General features: G+C 36.6%; 1 protein-coding gene across 6 annotated transcripts in view; it reads right to left on the bottom strand.

Moving 5' to 3' along the window:
• Positions 1-333: 333 nt before the first annotated feature.
• LOC126470233 (neuropathy target esterase sws) overlaps positions 334-19613 on the bottom strand; it is a 199535-nt gene continuing 180255 nt past the window's right edge. For 3 of the 6 annotated variants that reach the window (XM_050097929.1, XM_050097931.1, XM_050097932.1), the window contains 5 exons: positions 18672-18761; positions 13697-13898; positions 12055-12200; positions 818-911; positions 334-721 (listed from right to left, as the gene is read on the bottom strand). In XM_050097929.1, the coding sequence (XP_049953886.1) occupies positions 636-721; positions 818-911; positions 12055-12200; positions 13697-13898; positions 18672-18761 (618 nt within the window). In that variant the 3' untranslated portion in view covers positions 334-635. Of the gene's footprint in view, positions 722-813; positions 912-11841; positions 11954-12054; positions 12201-13696; positions 13899-18671; positions 18762-19613 lie in introns of all 6 variants that reach the window. The other 3 variants (XR_007586158.1, XM_050097930.1, XM_050097933.1) reach the window with 3 other exon arrangements.

Below are 19613 nucleotides of genomic sequence, written 5' to 3'. Positions count from 1 at the left end.
TGATAATTTCCCATATCATCTTTTGAATCTTTTTTAAACAATGGTTTTACTTCCGCATATTTAAAGAGATCAGGGAAGTAACCTTCTTCAAAGGATTTGTTTATTATGAGAGAGAGAGAGGATGACCTATTATGCTGTAAACTTTTTTAATTATTTTGGTGAGTATCCCATCCCAGCTAGCAGAGTTTTTCTTGGCGAAGTACATACTCTGCAGATCAGTATAAAGTGTGTGGCAGAGGATATGACATAATAAATTGTATCCCACCTGTGAATAATTCTGTTGCGTGAGAATACTGAACTATTCCGTGTATATAATAAAACAGAACCTCAATGTCCAGAGCATCTTGAGACATTTATTGCGAGGAGTTTCATCACTAACATAGTACAAATATAAGTATAAAGGTTACTGTACAAAAATTTACAAAATTCTTACACGTCACTGTCCAAATTGCAGGTTATCACATTCTAAACTGTGAAGAGCTATAGAAAAAATAAATAAATAGACACTGCAATTCACAGTTCACTACCAGCTTCCAGTGAATATGTAGCTGCAACAACTGTTCTTCACAAAAGGTCAAGTATTAATAGCAGCACACTATAAAATTCAAGCACTGTTTCACACCACTTTGGACCACTTATATTTTCATTGGAGTGTCTTCTTCAGTGGAACACAGATTTGTCGAAATTTTACTTAATTGATCTTCATCTGCCCTGATATTGCCTATAACATGAGACAAATCTTTGTTAATTCAAGGTAAACATGATTTTATTAAAAGGAAAACACAAGAAAGTAAAGGACTCAGTGTCACATACATACTGTTTTTATCCTCTGCAACATTGCTGCCCTTTATGTAACCAGAGAGTGAAAGAGAACTAGCAGCACGTTTCTGTGGTGTAGAAGTTTTACTATCCTGAAGATAAAATTATTATGGAACTGAAGTTACTGCGTTCTACACAAGTAATAAGGAAACACACAAAAAGATGGCAAAGGACAGAAAAGTCACTCTGAAACTCGCAAGAAAAAAGATAAAAAGGAAATGCAGACTATGGACTGAAGCAGGATAGAAGATTTTGCCCTACTCATTCTTAGTTGTAAGATACATGCCATTTTTAAAGTAGCATATAAAGAAAATAAACAGACAACAATCTTCCATGAAAGTTCCCATTCACCCACAAAGAAATTGTTTTCATACAATAAACTTATATGCAAATCTTGAAGCACTAACGCTTATCATTTAAAATGTTACAAAACAAATAATATACAGCTGATATTTGTCTCATTTCAGAGTAGCACTTAACCCAATTTGTTGGCTACATTGCAATCTCTGTCTTCTCCTATAGGTTTTGCCTTCTATGGCTCTCTCTAGTTATTTGCCAAAGTCTTAATAGTGACTTTCCATCCTGCCCTCCACCTAGTCTGCATTTTACACATATTTTGTGGAGGCCTGCTTCATTTCTTACAGTTTCATTTCAAATGATCCAACTATTTTCTTTTCTGGTTTTTCCATTTCCCAGGATTCATTACCTTATAATGCTGAGCTCCAGATTTACATTACAAACATCTTCCTCAAATTGAGGCATACGTTTGATACTATACTCCAATTAAAAATAACTCTGTGACTGGTATTTCAGCAAGACAAGTTGTAGGATCCAGCTGTCAGCTCAAATAGCTCTAAGCACTATGAGACTTAACATCTGAGGTCATTAGTCCCCAGCTGTCAGGCAACCGTAGTTCATTCTTGAGTGCCATGAATGTGCGGTGTTGCTGGTTTTGCAGATTACACGCAGCACCTTGTGAATTGTGGTTGGCTGCATGCCTGCAACATTGCACCCCGCCACTGCCATTTGTCAATCATAAAGTTATTTTAATCGGAGTATAGTAGAATTCTTTTAGGAAGGGATACCCTCTTTCCCTGTGCTAGTCTGGTTCTTCAATCTTCCTTGCTTCACCCATCAGGCATTATTTTGCTTCCAAGGTGGTAGAGTTTCTTCACTTCGCCTACAACATGACCCTGAATTGTGATAAGTTTATCGCCAATCTTATTTCTGCTACATTTGTATTTCTTTCTTTTACTCTCAGTTCATATTCTGCGCACATTAGGCTGTTTATTCTATTCAGCAGGTCCTGCAATTGTTACTCACATTCACTGACAATAGTAATGTCATCAGTGAATCATATCACTGATATCCTCTCACTCTGAATTTTAAACCCAATCCTGACTTTCTTTCATTTTGAAAATTGTCTCTTTGATGTACAGAGCACTTCTCTCTTGGTCTTTCATTCTTATTGTTCCCTCTTGGTTCTTTGTACATATTCCATGCTTCATGTCTTTCACTATGGCTTACACCTATTTTCTGAGAATTGCAAAAGTTTTGCACCATTTTATGTTGCTGAACATCTTTTCTAGCTTGACAAATGCTACGGAGGTGACTTAATTTTTCTCAAGTATTGCCTCCATTATTAAACGATATGCCAAAACTGTCTCTCTGGTGCCTTTACCTTTACTGAAGCCAAACTGATCGTCATCTATCAGTTTCTAAATTTTCTTTTCCATTCTCTTGTATATTACTCTTGTTAGCAACATTTACACATGAGCTGTCAAGCTGGTTATGCGGTAGTTCTCACATTTATCTACCTTTGATATCTTTGGGATTCCTAAAGTCCAATGTCATGTCTCCAGTCTCATAGATTTTGCAAACTAACTTGAATAATTGTTTGACTGCCACTTTCCTCCACTGATCTTGGAAATTCCAAAAGAATGTTATCCATCCCATCTATCATATTTTATTGCAAGTCTTCCACAACTCGCTCAAATTTGACTAATACTGAATCCTTATGTCTTCCAAATCAAAGCCCATTTTCCCTTCTATCATATCAGCATATAGTTCCTTCTCCATTTAGATGTTCTCAATGTACTGTTTCCATCTCCCTGCCCTCTCCTCTGTACGTAACTGGGGAACTCTTTTTGCACACCTAATGCTTATGCCCTTAATTTTTATTTCACTGAAAGTTATTTCTACGTTTCCATGAGTTCCTTAGAGCAAAAGTGGTGCATTTTGCAGCAGAGTGAGCACTGGTATTAAGCTTCCTGGCAGTTTAAAACTGTGTGCCAGACCAAGACTCGAACTTGAGACCTTTGCCTTCCCTGGGCAAGTGCTCTACTGACTGAGCTACCCAAGCACAACTCATCCTCACAGCTTTACTTCTGTCAGTACCTTGCAAGAGAACTTATGTGAAGTTTGGAAGGTAAGAGACGAGGTACTGGCAGAAGTAAAGCTGTGAAGACGCACCATGATTCGTGCTTGGGTAGCTCAGTAGGTAGAGCACTTGCCCGGAAAAGGCAAAGATCCCGAGTTTCACTATCGGTTCAGCACACAGTTTTAATCTGTCAACAAGTTTCACATTACACTTTTTTTTTTTTTAATATTGAATGGTTTACTAGGATTGTTATACAAAACTCAAATGTACTTTCTGTGTTACTTTTTTATCATATACTAGCTGAGTATCCAGCGTTGCCTAGGTATGTATTTCTTCTAAAATTACGTTAGTCCATCTCTTCCTCCCCCTTCTCTCTCCAATTTATCATTCTTACCCAAATAAAGTGTTGCTCATTCTTACTCCCACAGTATATCTTTCCGGATAGTAAATAATATGTGTACCAACATTGGTAGAAATCGTTCCAGATGTTTAGGAGGAGCGTTTTATCTGTGACTTCTATTGTTTATGCATACATCACATATATTTCCCACATATGTGTACAATTGTTTCACCTGCATCTTTAGCAAATAATGCCCTGCAGTTTTGTGTTCGCGAAGCTAAATGTTTATGACATTAAATCTCCTGAACTGTGTGTGTCATATAATGGTATAATTTTGCAGGCAGATTCTGTGGTTTATTTCGAGATTGTCTGTGAAATGGGTTGCAAATAGATTCAGTAGAAAAGAAGTACAAATTGAAACGTCATGCATAATGTAGCAGGTTTTCATGGATCTCGGTGTACATGATGTAATATCTCCTGAACAATGTGTAGTGCAAAGAGGTAGTTTTAGCAGGTACATTCAGTGGCATAGATTGATACTGTCTGCAAAATATATTGAGAATAGAGTTAATAGTAAAGAAGTAATTAATTAAAAAAAATCATGTATGATGTGGCAGTTTTCACACATCATAGTGTCTATGACGTCGTATCTACATTTACATCATACTCCGCAAGCCACCTAATGGTGAGTGGTGGAGGGTACTTACACTGCCACTATCTGATCCCTCCAACCCTGTTCCACTCGCGAATAGTGCATGGGAAGAATGATTGTTGGTAAGCCTCTGTATTGGCTCTAATTTCTCGAATTTTCTCCTCGTAGTCAATACGCGAGATGTATCTGGGGGGAAGTAATACGTCGTTTGACTCCTCCTGAAAAGTGCTGTCCCGAAATTTCAATAGTAAATCTCTCTATGATGCACAACGTTGCTCTTGTAATGGTTGCCAGTGGAGTTTGTTTAGCACCTCCATAATGCTCTCTCACCAGCTAAACGAACCCGCGATGCAACATGCCACTCTTCATTCGATGTTCTCTATCTCCTCTATCAGGCCTACCTGATCGGGATCCCAGATAGATGAACAATACTCAACAATCGAGTGAACAAGCACCTTATTAGTCTCTTCTTTCATGGGTGGGTTAGATTTCCTTAAGATTCTTCCAATTAATCTGAGTCTTGTGTTTGCTTTTCCCAATTTCTGTTTTATAATATGGTCATTCCACTTAAGGTCACTCTGGATAATTATGGCTAGATATTTTATGGGAGACGATGTTTCCAGCTGTCTGTCATCAATAGTGTAGCTGGACAGTAGTGGATTTCTTTTCCTATGTATGCGCAATATGTTACATTTATTTCTGTTCAGGGTCAACTGCCAGAGTCTGCACCATTCATCAATTTCCTGCAGGTCATTCTGCAAATTCTTACCATCTTCTGGTATTGCTACTTTCGTATAAACAACTGCATCATCTGTGAATAGCCTTAGAGAGCACCTGATGCTCTCTATTAGATCATTTATATATATTGTGAACAGCAACGGTTCTATTTCACCTTTATCTCTGTCGATTTAGTTCCATTAAGAGCGATGTGTTGAGTTCTATCTGCAAGAAAGTCTTGAATCCAATGCAGGTCTGCTTCGATACTCTGTAAGCTCATTTTTTTTTTTTTTTTCATTTAATGGCAATGCAGGGTGGTGTCAAATGCCTTACTGAGGCCAAGGAACACAGCATCAGCCTGAGCGCTGTTGTCCACTGGGCTGTAGATTTCATGGAGGAGCAGAGCGAGCTGAGTTTCGCAGGATCCCTGTTTGCGGAATCCATGTTGATTTTTATAGAGGAGCTGTTTATTTTTCAAAACCGTCATAATTCTTCTGAATGATCTAATTTTGCAAGTACATTCAGTGATATATGTGAAAATTGTTGGCAAAATGTGTAATGAATAGAATTAGCAGTAAAGACGTAATAAGTTAAAACGTCAAGACCAATGTGGTAGTTTTACTGCACGAACAATGAAAATGTAATAAGTGATAAACTTTTTTCCTTTCATCGCTTTGTAGGGGGTATCAGCAAGAAAAAGTTTCATAAATGTTTGAAATAAGGTGTGAAGTTTGTTACAACTCACTAAGTAGTCTCATTCTCAAATATTGGACGAGTAAAGTCTGTGTATTTGAGCATCTTGAAACACACTTCTTTTTAACCCCCACCCCTTTGAGAGGTAGGTGGTTCTTATCTCCAGAGTGATTCTTTCCAGACAGTAAGTGATGTGTGTATCAAGTTTGATTGAAATTGATGCCACTGTTTAGGAGGAGATGTGAAACATACATTTTCATAATATGTATGGGTGTTATCAGAATAGTACCAGAGAAGGAAAGTTGCTACTCACCATATAGTGGAGATGCTGAGTCGCGATAGGCACAACAAAACACACACACACACACACACACACACACACACACACACACACACACACACACACAAAAACGCAACTTGCACACACGTCTGCAGTTTCAGAGAGCTGAAACCACATTGTGAGCAGCAGCACCAGTGCTGCTGCTTGCAGTGTAGTTTCAGCTCTCAGCGTAGTTTCAACTTTAGCTGAAAGCTGTAATTGTGTGAATCTTTAAAGGATTTTATATATTTTAAAAACATGCATGGCAGTCAACACCATGGTAAACATAATTTCACATTATCTTTGTTACTCACTGTCTGTACGGTAATTTCCATCAGTGACCTAATGTCTTCATCTCCAATACTTTGAGTCTTATTTATTCTGACAGTACTGAACAGGTGGAATGATGCACAAAAGTTCTTCTGTGACCTTCTTCTTCTCTTTTGTAATAGCCCGTGGTGCTGTGTGCAGCTTTCCTTGAGGTATGTTAGAAAAATGGTGCATCCTTTTTCAAATCCCTGCAGGAAGTCCTACTTATGAAATTCAATGTCTGTTGAGAGAGTTTCCTTGAAAAATTTTTTGAATGGATCACTCTTTTTATTCTAAGTACATTGCATCTTTAGCCAAGGCATTGGATGATTTTTCAGTGTCTGTCTTTCTTGATTGTTGCCATCCCTGCAGTAAATGAATCCTAATTTAGACAACAGCTCATGGCAACCCAAACTGTAAAGATATAAATTATATAAGCTTTTTGGTCAAAGGAAAGGAGAAGTGCGAACTATCAGAAACTGATTTTTCAGTTTTATTTTATCCATTTTGGTTGGAGAACACTGAAGCTATGTTTGCAAATTACACTGCAGCAAATACTGTGACCAGTCACGAGTTTTCTTGAAATGATTTCATGTTCCAAGAAATATTTTTTGTATACTGTTTCACTTCTTCCATCAATGATCACATGAAATACGTTAGCTGTCATTCTTTGGTCAATGACATTGTGGCATTTCCTGTTTTATCAGGGACATTGTGGCATTTCCTGTTTTATCAGGGACATTGTGGCATTTCCTGTTTTATCAGGCAGCATAAGAATGTATTTTGAGCAGAAAAAGACCCCATTTTCCAATAAGATGGCTCTGAATGTGATGGAAATTATTCATTGCTGGTTTCTTTATCATCCCAAATAATCTGTTCTCTGATTATGTCATTATCACTACACCTCATGGTGGATCACACTGAATGAATCACACTGAACACAATTCAAATAATTAAACAGGTAAAATCCTATCATGGGAACAGTCAAAAGATAGAACATCCACAGTGAATTGAGAAAACTCAAAACAATGCAGGCACAGTGGTGTAACTCCCAGCTACACCACTTCAGCTATCAGCTCACATCAGAAATCTGCACTGCTAGATGTATGGTAGGTACGAATTACATGGTTTGCTTTGTTAACAGAATTTCACTTGTTGAGCAAAATCCCAACCCTATTAAAAATGAGGAATGTGGAGTTACACCACTTGTGCTTTAAGGGTCTCACATGTTGAATCTATGCTGAATTTGTCCATCCCTACCACCACTTCCTTTTCAATTTCTTCATATTTTTGATGCACACATATTGCTTTAGCTTCCTTGCATTTCTTACTAATTTCCTGTTTTTTTCCTCAACATTTTTGTATTTCCTTCCTTTTTCAATCAATTGTGAAGTACTTATTTTTTCATGCGAGGTTCTTCACAGCTCTATTTTCCTTGTACCTATATCAGTCAGTCCTCCTCCTGTGATTGCCCCTTTTAGGGATGTTCATTCCTCTTCAACTTAACTGCCAGCTTGGTTATTCATTATCCTGCATCTATGGCCTCAGATGCTTTCAAACACTTCACTATCCCACCTCTTTACACAATGTGTCTTCCTAATGATTCTCTTAAGCTTCAGCCTACTCTTCATCATTACTACATTGTGATCTGAATGTATATGTACTACTATGTACATCATACAATACAAATCTTATTTTGGAAGCTCTTTCTAACCATTTCATCATCTAACTGGTATTTTTCTGTCCTCCTCCTCCTCCTCCTCCTCCTCTGTCAATTCTGATGAGAATAATCCTATTACTCAACTGTTTACAGGAACTTACGTTTGCCCAGCCTTTCTACTTAGAATTATTTGTACTCCAAATGGCTCTGAGCACTACTGAACTTAAAATCTGAGGTCATCAGTCCCCGAGAACTTAGAACTACTTAAACCTAACTAACCTAAGGACATCGCACACATCCATGCCCAAGACAGGATTTGAACCTGCGACTGTAGCGGTTGCACGGTTCCAGACTGAAGTGCCTAGAACTGCTCGGCCACAACGGCCGGCTTGTACTCCTGTTATACCATTTTCTGCTACTGTTTTTATTATCCTATATTCATACTTAAAAAGGTGATGCACTTATCCAAAAAGGTTATTCAAAGCAGTACAGGCCCTGCTAAACTCAGGAATTCTTGTTATCAATGGACTCTTTCAAGGTCCTCAAATGATGTTGAGATAACCTATTTTCTCTTTATTGTTCTGTTTCTTGCTCAGTATAAGGTCGAAATTCTTACTTTGGTCAGTTAGATGCCTCTGAAACCAAACTTTCATAAAAATGTTTTCTGTACATATTCTCACTCGTAACTTACAAGTCTGAGTAACTGATCTGCAGTTCTTCTATTTACTGACCAGTACTCTCTTGTCAGTTCCATACTTTTAATCTGTTAGTATATCTCTCATTTCATAAATTATGGACCTCAGGTCAAATAAATTTCTAGTTTTTTAGGCCTGCTATTAGTTTTAGTAACCATGAAGGTATTTCATCAAGTTCTGCTTCAATTTGTTGCACCTAAACTATTTTGTGTCTCTCAAACTCTGAGTTCATTACCAGATTGCTGATTTCTTCCATTTCAGTACTACCGTCTTCTACCATTTCTTCTGCGTCTAACAAAAATTTCACATGAAACTGCACTTCATCTTACCTCAAAACCTGGCAATTTTGTCTCTGACACTCTCTTGGTGTATCTGTTTGCACGTTTTCTTTCTTTTTTTAATAAAAGTTATGTTTCTTACAGAATGAAATTTTTATGTTTCTTACACTTCCCACAATTTTTGCAATCTTGCCTTCCTTTCATCTTTTATAAGCTTGACAATTTTCTGAGTTATTCACAAATTCTTCACCTTTTCCTGTAGTCTTAGTTACAATCATAAACAACTGACACGTAGCTAAAGAATATTGCGTAGTTTAATGTGTCACATGGAAAGAATGTCATCAGCCCGTATATTAGCTGATTGTGTGACAGTCAAGTGCAAAATAAGCATGACATGCAATGCTAGACATTTTATCGATGGCAGATTGTAGATTCCCAATGCTTCAGGCACTTCAAGGATGTACGAGCACTAGTCTTTCCATGCGCCACTGTGTCAAGGTGGTACCACGGTACCCCTTGATTCAGGGAAAACTGCTGCTGGCAGTGCCAATTTCAATGGGCAACACCATGTTATTGACAGGGTTCACCATTGATTATCATGGACTGTGTCAGTGGAAAGATAAGCCACAAAGAAGCTAACCTCTTACCAGTTCAATGCTGGACAACAAATGGTGAGTAGCCCTACTCAACAGAAGTGACTCACTCAAATGTGTACCACTTTTTAACACAATTCACAGAGCTGAGAGTAGCATGAACACAGAAAAACTATCATTGGACACTTAAAGCATGGAAAAAACTTGCCTTGGCTTTGGAGTCACGACATACGTTGGCAAATACTGATGGCAGGGTAAAAGTACATCAAAAAACACATGTGGCGATATATCCCATTTCATAACAAGGCAGCATTCAGGTAAGTCATGTAGGCATCATGCATCGGGTTTTTCAAATGGGATGAAAAAGGTCTTCAGGTAAGTCCACCATTGTTTCAAAACTGTTTGGGACATGGATATTATTTTCTGCCTCCCCATTTCACTGACCTTAATCATATTTAGCACATCTGGGACACCATCAAGAGATGAGCCTGCCTTGCACCCAGCTCCAACTGGTTTCCATGACTTACAAGAAACAGTTAAGGGGGCTTGGGTCTGGGCAGATCTACAACACTCTCTGTCCCTCATGAAAGTCTTATTGTAATGTGAAGAAACCAAGAGATTCAAGCAAAAGGTTGAAAGAAGCAGGAAAGTCATCCAATCTGTGACATAGGGCAGCCCAAACATAATGATGCATATGATGTGGCTTTGTTTGCTGCAGTGAGGTTTCTTCAAAACAGCTACCTTATTTTATGATATCAATATAATGGAAGGAAACATTCCACGTGGGAAAAATTATATATAAAAACAAAGATGAGGTGACTTACCGAACAAAAGCGCTGGCAGGTCGATAGATTTGTTTGTGTGTCTATCGACCTGCCAGCTACCTTATTTTATGGCTTATTTTATGGTTTTTTGACTGTAGGGTTATTTATTTGGCTGATATAAACACGTTGCAAGTGTTTTCGTGATAGCAAAAAATTCAGACAAGGCTGCAAAGATCAATGAACAGACACAGGTTAACAGACAAATACAACTAAGTATGCACGAGACGAGAACTCCATAAAAGTCTTAGCACTGAACTTGTTTTGTCGAGACAACTGAAGCAGAATGACTTTAATACCCTGTAATTTCGACCTTCTTGATCCACACAATGAGCAAAACCAATATTTGGCAGGCTTAATTACATCGATCCCTGTTAAACACAGATCACAACATGATGAAGATATGGCAAAACTCTGTGATATTAGTTACAAATACAAAGTTTGAAAAGGTGGTAGCACCAAAATGAAAAGAGTCATACCTGTTTGTATCAAAGCATTTTGCTTCATTCATGCTATTACAAAAATACACTTGAATACATACAATAGGGCCTGCAGTGTAGTGGCTGTCCACCAATTGGCAATAGAGGCAAAAACAGTCTTTCTATAAGAAGCTTCAACCCTTAACATGCATCCACATTAAAAGTTTCAAAGGTCACCGCAGCCACTACAGGTTCAAAGATACAAGACAAGTGTACTTACTGGAACATTTCAATGTTACAAAAATATTTGGGCTGTTTAAGGAATGTTATCCAACCATACTAATATCTTATGAACTAATAACATTTTTAATGGAAAGTTTTCTTTTGCGTATTCACACTGTTTCAAGTCTCAAATTCAAAGACCTGAATGCAGCAGTACTTTACAGTAGCCTACCTGATGATTAGTTGAATGTACATAAACTGTTCCTGTTAACAACATTTAATAGTAATTAACCACTTTGTATAAAGCAGCCTTAGTTAACTTACTTTGTTCTTGTTTGCATTTAGGTAATTTGACTGGTTTTATTAAACAAAAAGTGAGAGTCTGAAATGTTTTTCTGCTTTCGTTTAATCTAGAGGAACAAATGGATTCCCATTATATTTTGTAGCCTCCAAGTTTACATTAGCACTCAACTATTTGTCTTATCACTCCAGAGCTTTGCATTACTCCCCACGAAGTTTTGAAGTTAAAAATGTGTTTTGCTCAATTATGAATAAAGCTGAATTACCTGTTCCTTTACACTTATCCTTCATTTGTTTCTTTATTGTGTTCTGCCTCTCTCTACTGAATTATCCTACATAAATTAACACTGAGATGTCAAGAGGATTTCCACTTTATTTCAGTCTTTCATAACTTTTTAATATCCTTGTTCATAGTATGCATATTTTCTTTGCTATTTTGAATTCAGGCCACTTCCAATTGCCACTAGGTTGTGAGTTTTTAAGAGATTATTCACAATGAATTGAGTAGAAAACACACACACACACACACACACACACACACACACACACACAGTCACACGAGAACAACTCACACAACTTGTGTGAATGTGTTTTGAGTTTTGTGTTTCTGAAGAAGGACTTTACCTGAAAGCTGAAGTATTTCTAGCATTCTTTTTCTTTGTGCCTATCTGCAATTCAGCGCTTCCTCTTCATGGTCAGTAGTGATCTATCCTTTCCATATTATTGTTATTCCACCCTGGACATTTGATTGTTTAAAAGTTGTATGGTTATCTTATGACTGTTTACAATGAATTGGTGATTTGTGGGTCACAGAAACAGATAAAACGGACAACTTACCACTGTATCCAAATGGTACATTTCTTCACTACCTTCCACTGCCCCTCTCATTTCTGTGGTATTATGGGTGGAGACTATTTTAAAGCTTTCCTTGATGTTTTCTTTTTCAGCATCTTTTTTGTCTCCTATATATTCATCATCTGTTACTACAGGGAAAAAGAAATAAGATTTAGCATTTGGGCATGCATAAACAAGTCACTTCAAACCACTGAAGCACAGTAAACAATATTTATATAAAATAGTAGAAATTTTGTTGCTCAGTATTGCTTGTGGGAAAAAGATAAACTAAATTAATTTTAATTTTAAGGAACCTTACATTGCATTACAGTTTCTAAATTTCTATGCACAAGGAAGCAAGAGAGTGGTGCTACTTGAGATGAAATTTCTTGTAAAATTATTCATTTTGTTAAAATGAATCAGTTCCCAACTTTACACAAATTGCTTGAGTGTCTTATCACTCCAGACAGACTAGTGAGTAGTGAGAAACTTGTGTGCATTGTACATATATCAGTGGTACGTATTTCATAAAGCTTTTGGGCTTCTTAGTTAGAATCATGACAGCATTTTCTGTTTCTTTTTTATGGCCAGTGTCACAAAGTATGTCATTTAAGCCCACATAAAAAATTTCATTTTTTAAACAATACAATTTTACAAATTACGCCATGTGATAATATGAAATGTATGTATAGTAGGATGTTGATAATCCAGCACACTCAGGTATCTGTAAGTGCCAGATTATCAAAGGGATATAAGAAGGGATAAAAGCAAAAGCTATAGTTTTAACATAGAAAAATAACTAACTGTTATTTATGAAACACAACAGGAGAGATTACAGTATGCAGTACTGAGCTACTAAGCTGTCTCCTGCGATTCAGATTCTTTTGTAGAAAAAAAGGGTACAAAATTCTTACAGCAAATGCTAATAGTTCAGATCTCTATACTAATATGTGGAAAAGGGCTGCTCTATGGATCAATGAAACACAGAATAGACACACCCTTTTTGTAGTTTCAAGTGATATCTTATGGTTACTTTTCCTTGAAAAATGATGACAAATGAAAATAGCAGAACCTAAACATTGGTAGCTTCAGAATTTTATACTTTTATCTGAAACTGAAATATACAGAACGTGATTTTCAAAGTGAGAGGAAGACATTTATGTGGATACCATCACTTTAAAAAGTTTCCTGAAGGTCTACAGCAGTAAGCTGTCCCTTGATTACACATTATGGGGCAATTACATCTGATTTATTATGATTCGAAATGGAGATATGGACAGTTTGTACTGGTATCCTGTACCTTATTTAATAAAATCAGTCAAGGCTATTAGATTATGTGTATGAGGAATTAAATCCTAATGTCAACAAAATGTAATCATGTGCAATAGCAACTAATGAAATAATTTCACACATGGCATAATCGCCAATCTAATATGTGCAAATACAATACATAATGTATACAAGAGAAATGTACTTCCTTGGCTCGTTGATGCATCAGCACACAATAGTTTTTTTCCCCATAACACCATATTGTTATTAAAAAGATCATAAACATATTATGTATCACATTTCACAAAAATTTTCTAGAATTTATATAAACTACAAAAGAACTGGGTGAAAATTTTTTCAGAAATTTTAATCATACCTGCTTGTCTTTTACGCTGAGGTACTCTACACACCAGCTGTGCTAAATCTGTGAAACTGTATCCAGATATGCGGTTTAAATCACATTTTGTTTCACTTCTTCCAACAAAATCTTCCTTGCTTGTTTCTGTTTTTAGGAATGGCAAACAGCCTGCTTTCCTTAAGCCAGCAAAATATGTGCTACCATGATGATATCCAACATCCTGCAGCACAAAATGAACAGTTTTCCTCATGGCAATTACTGAATTAGTTTAAAAGTGAGATAATACTCATTCCTTCACTGCTTAATTTTTACTGGTAATATATTTTTTTGACTTCAGTTTTATTAGGAAGCACAATGTCCAAAATAAATTGTCAGCAATCCAAATTGAATATAAGTTTCTTTATTGTAACTCTCTTATTATAAGTATCAGATCGATAATAATGTTCACAGGAGTACTTTGTAATAAATATTCAGAGATCACAGCAACTGTTCAGAGGTCAATCTCTTACAGTGTCAAGGAAATAAATGTAATTCTGAAGGAAGGAAGGAAGGAAGGAAGAAAACTTGCAATTTAAAGTCCATTTAACAATGAGGTCATTAGCAATGGAACCCTAGCCCATTTAGAGTAACCTGAGGAAGGAATTGGTTGAGGCACTGTCCAAGTGACCACACCAGTACCCAGTTGAAGCAATTTTGAAAATAGCAGAAAGCCAAAATGAACACAGTCAGACAGAAATTTTAACATAGCCTTCCAGTACTTAACCACATTACCACCATCATGTTCAACAACACAAACCAGAGTAAATACAAACTAAGAAAGTGCAATTAATATTTCATATATGAAATGAGAAGGAAAGGTCACACAATAGGTAAATGTCAGATTCAACACACTTGCAGAAGTACTATGAAGTGGAAGCAGAGCAAATCATTTTCACAGCTTATTAATTCTGACATTTAATTGTATTGTGGTTCTATTACATGTGTTGCCGTGTTCACAACTGGCAACATTTCAGCCATTTGAATACAAAGAAGCACTAGTAATTTACATTTCTTTAAGGACACATCTTTCAGACTTCATGTGGTGACTTTCAGAATAAAGTTAACACTTTGGATACTACAATCCCAATGTAACCTTGAGTCAGCTGGTCTAACAAAGTGTACATGTTTTCAAAAGAATTATGTTGTAAAAATTGGTAATTATATTATACAAAGCATGGTATCATTTGTTGTTAACCAACAAAAATTAATGTTACATGCATTCGTATATAGAGCATCATACATAATTTTTGATTTCACTTTTTTTGATTGGAGGATGCTTACACTCACAAGTTAGCTTCAGTATAATGTGAAGCAATCAGGCCTGCACAGATGTTTCCATCAGGAAAGCACCAACAACTTCCCTTTTTTGGAAACTGTGCCAGTTTCTTTCTTTCTTGTGTCTGAACAGACTTTACAAACCCCAGATGGATTTTACTTTTTTCCCGTTGGTGACAATTTGCCTGCAAAATGCGTATGTTAGGTTCTGAGGAGCTGCTTGTTTCTTTGAGTTTGCTTCCTTGCCCAACAAAGCTTTTTGCTGTTTCTATCTGAAAATGCAATAATCTGAGTTTTTTCTTTCATACAAGTTCTTGGTTTTCTGGTGAAGAATGTAAGCATTTGGGGCACTCATAATGAAGAGATGAAAAAAGTAATCTGGCTGTTTTCTTCTTTTTGTAATATAGCACAACATTTGATTTAGATGCTGTAGGACATGTTAACAGCATCAAAATGTCTCTTGTATCTCCTCACAACGGCACAATGAATGTTCCCTTCTAGCAGGAATTCTTTCTCAGTTTTTAATTTTCTGTTCGACAGTAGTATATTTTGGAAGCTCCTTTCTGTTCAACATGCTCACCGTTTTTGTTTCACGCTCCTACGGATAATCAAAAATAGCAGGTGAACTACAATAGTGATCAATATACACAGTGAAGTTGTTGTCGAAAGTACTTTTGCAGACATCTCCTTAGAAATATCACACCACCTTGTTCCTCTGCTGCTTTTCCAGCATAAACTGCCATTTGCACCACATAACCAAGAGAAGCATCACAAACAAGAAATGACCTCACACTGTAAGTCTCACTTGTTTTTCATGTACACAGGATTTTTTGTGCTCTCAAAATCCACAAATACTTTTGACAACAATTAGTTTGACACGTGAAACAAAATAAGTAGAAAAAATAGAGTTTAGATGGTAAAAGAATGTGCATATTTTGAACAGACTGATAATTCCCGACTCATAATGATCATTGTTGCAAACATGAAAATTTGATATGATTGTCCAAAGTAATCTCAACACATCACAGAAGCAGAAAACCAACTGTGAATAAGTGTTTTCTTTGGCTATTAACTATTCATTTTTGGCATTTTCATGATACATTTGTTAAAAAAAGTAAATGTGTTGTACTTTATTAATTTTCTCCAAATACTGTTCACCCTCAGTTAATTTTTCTGTACTGAAGTTTTTATCAGTTCCACCAGCTCAAGAAGAATAAACAAACTAAAACAATCAAATTGTGTTTATGTGCTGTCAACAAGTGCCCCATGCCACTTTTCTGTGAAAATAAGGATTCTACCTGCTACATATACTGCTTTCCATCAGAGCTCAGATTTTCTTAGCATTTTCCACCTTCTAAATGCTGTTGATTTTGAAGTACACCACAATGCCTGAGTGTGTGAGTTGTGGTTTTATGATTCATCTTTTGGACTTTTTCTGAAAACTGATATTTTCCAACAGTTTACTTTTAAATGTGCCTGTCTATCGCTCAATGCCTCTTCTATGTGGTGAGTAGCAGTCTATCAATTTATGTTGTTATTCCATTCTGGATTTTTCATTGTTTGTGATAACTCAGAAATTAGTGTTGACAATAGATTTACAGCTATTGGAACATATTGTGCAGCTATTGGAATGTGTTGTGGAAGTATTTAAATAATGTTTCAAAATTAAATGAAATTTAGAGAAGGAAAAAGTGTATGAATGAATGCTCACTCACAAGACTTTTTGAATACTAATTAAATGATTGCTGCAAATAAGATTTTGATAAAGATTATTTTTTACTATCGCTTAGTATGTGGAATGTTTTCTGACAATATGTACATTTGTCAACACAAAAAAGTCTGAAGCTAAAATCTGAGCTATCCACCACATTATAAAAGAGCTCATTGTATTTTGAGAATGCTACACATATGAGTACATGCTAAAAAGTATTGCCTCCCATTTTTTTATTCTGTTCTCAATATCAGTTGAGGTTTTACATGTCACACATATTACGTGGCCGACTTTCCCACTTCGCTGCCCTCTGCCAATAGACGGCTCCACATTGTGGCAAGTAATATGGCAGTGTGTAACGTAACTATGTTGGTGTGTGAGAAACAGCATGCTGCAATCAAGTTTCAAATTCAAAGATTTCACCCACATGTGGACACCCTCTCCTTCAGCACAACAATGCCACACCATACACGAGTGCTGTGACATCTGCAACACCCCAACACCTATAATACATAATTAACAGGTAATGGAGATAAGATATGTGAGGGTTCTAAACAGAACATAGTAAGTGGTTCTTATACAACATGATATCTTGTTTCATCTTCAATTAATAATTAGTCACCAATGGACACCCCACCTTCCTTTTTTACACAGTTATTACATCAGAGCTAATCACAATGCATAATAAACTTGACTGCTAATGAGATTTACATATCTGGCAATCAGCACAAGCTGTGAAAACTATAAGTTATGCATTCTGTGCAAAGAAAAGTTCTCTATTGTTTGGGCAGGCTGTTGTTATATAAGGGGCAGTAAAATGAAAATGAGACAGATGGAAAGAAGAGCAAGTATGCTGTTTATTATTTCAAAAGTAAATACCACAAATGTTGATATATTTACCACCCATGTCAGATAAGATAGTCAATGGCTTCATGGAAATGTATTTGCAGTTGTCTATGGGACCATGATTGCACCCAGGTGTGCACATCTTTGTCTGAAGCCAATCAACAGCAACAAATGTCTCTCTTCAGGCCCTTACACATCCCCTATACAGTCCCGTCTCTCTCCATACAGGTTCCAAATTTTTGGAGCCCTGAAGAAAGACATTTGTGCCCACAGATTTACTTCAGTTGAAGAGCTGCTTGCCTAAGTATAGTCATGGCACCACAGGAAACTGCAAACTCTTTTCTGTGAAGGCACTGACTGTCTTGTTTCTCAGTGGGATAAATGTATTGAAAGTTACCGCGATTATTTTTGAAATAATGGTTTTCTTAAGTTTTTTTCATTTGGCTCATTTCCATTTCACTGCCCCTTGTATTACTGCCTCTTCCATGTGCTCCCAATGCAAACTTACATGATGCATTTCACTCACATCAGTTCTATTGAGGAATTACACTTGGGCTCTGATTTGTGTTGGCAAGCTTTAATGCTTTTAAATATACATCATTGCATACCTGAAACAAAGGGATCCCATATGGGATACAGGATGAGAAAATGGTAAGTTTCAGTAAGGAAAACAAGGGAAGATAAGGGTTATTGTCCCATTGACAGTGTTATTAAGGCAGGCTTCAGTGCCAGCAAATATTTGTTTATCAACTATTGAGGTGGTGATTGATATTTTTCAGATGTTAAAAGTGCTGTATGTGTTAATATGCAACAACAATAAGTTGTCAGCTTTTGACCAAATTAATGTTTTAAAAGTTTTTGGATTTCAATTCTACAACATCATGACAAAGCAGACACAAATACAAGTACTTCTAGCTAAGCAAGAATGGGAAATGAGCAGTTGGTAGTAGTGGGAAATCCTCTTAGTCCTCATCTTCCCACTAGGTTTGTGTTCACTTTTTGGACTCTCACTGTGTTGATTTTCCTAAATCTCTTAGCAATCAATAAAATAAAGTAACTGTAAAATTCTTATGTAAAGAATGAATCACCACTGTATCACTGAGGGGCTCTGCTGATACATACCTTTATTTCATCAAAACTGCCAAACTGCAGTGTCTTGTACTTATCAATTGGTGGCCTGATATATTCACAGTAGTCACTACTCTTCACTTCCTGGTTTTGATAAAAATAAGAAAAGGATAAGAAGTTAATTGACTCATAGCAACACGTAAACTTGAATTGCTATAAGCTATTAACAGGCATGTTAGATATATTATGATATGGTAATGTAAAGTCTTGGTGGAATGTAAATAACTTTAAGACTAAAGGCAACTGCTTACTGAATAGTGGAGTAGTGGATGCATTGAGCCACCAGCAGCACACAACCATGAAAGAGAACTTTGCTAGTTTTGGGAAGAGACCTTTTTTTGAGACAGAGCACACATGCGTGCAAACCTGCGCACATACCTTCATGCCGCGTGCCACCTGCCCCGCCCCCCTACACACACACACACACACACACACACACACACACACACACACACACACACACATCCTGTGTGGCTACATAGTGCCAGCTCAAGAGCTGCAGTGCCCAGTCAGCTGTACAATGTGTGTGTGTGTGTGTCTGTGTGTGTGTGTGTGTGTGTGTGTGTGTGTGTGTTTTTCCACTTCATGTAACAACTGCTCATTTCAAGCAAGTCCTCAGTAAGCTATCCTATATAAGGTTTTCTATCATCTTCTGTAATGCAGAGAACCTTTATCCAGTAAATTTGTTTTATTTTTCATTTAACATTATTGGTACAACAGATTCAACTTTTGAATTCTACATAGCAAACTGTAAACTAGTAGAGTGTTAAGTAGCAAAATCTGTTTGCAAAAAAACTGGTAGCATGACGTAGCAAAAAATGGTAATATGACATACATAATTTCATTTATCTTTGGAAACAAGTAGAATTAAACACGTCTGCTATTAATAAAACACTTCTACATTTCTGATAGTGAGTGAATAAAGCACAGAAACAA

Source organism: Schistocerca serialis, chromosome 3, assembly GCF_023864345.2.
Source record: "Schistocerca serialis cubense isolate TAMUIC-IGC-003099 chromosome 3, iqSchSeri2.2, whole genome shotgun sequence".
NCBI classification, from domain to species: Eukaryota; Metazoa; Arthropoda; class Insecta; order Orthoptera; family Acrididae; genus Schistocerca; species Schistocerca serialis.
This window is presented reverse-complemented; position numbering and strand designations above follow the sequence as displayed.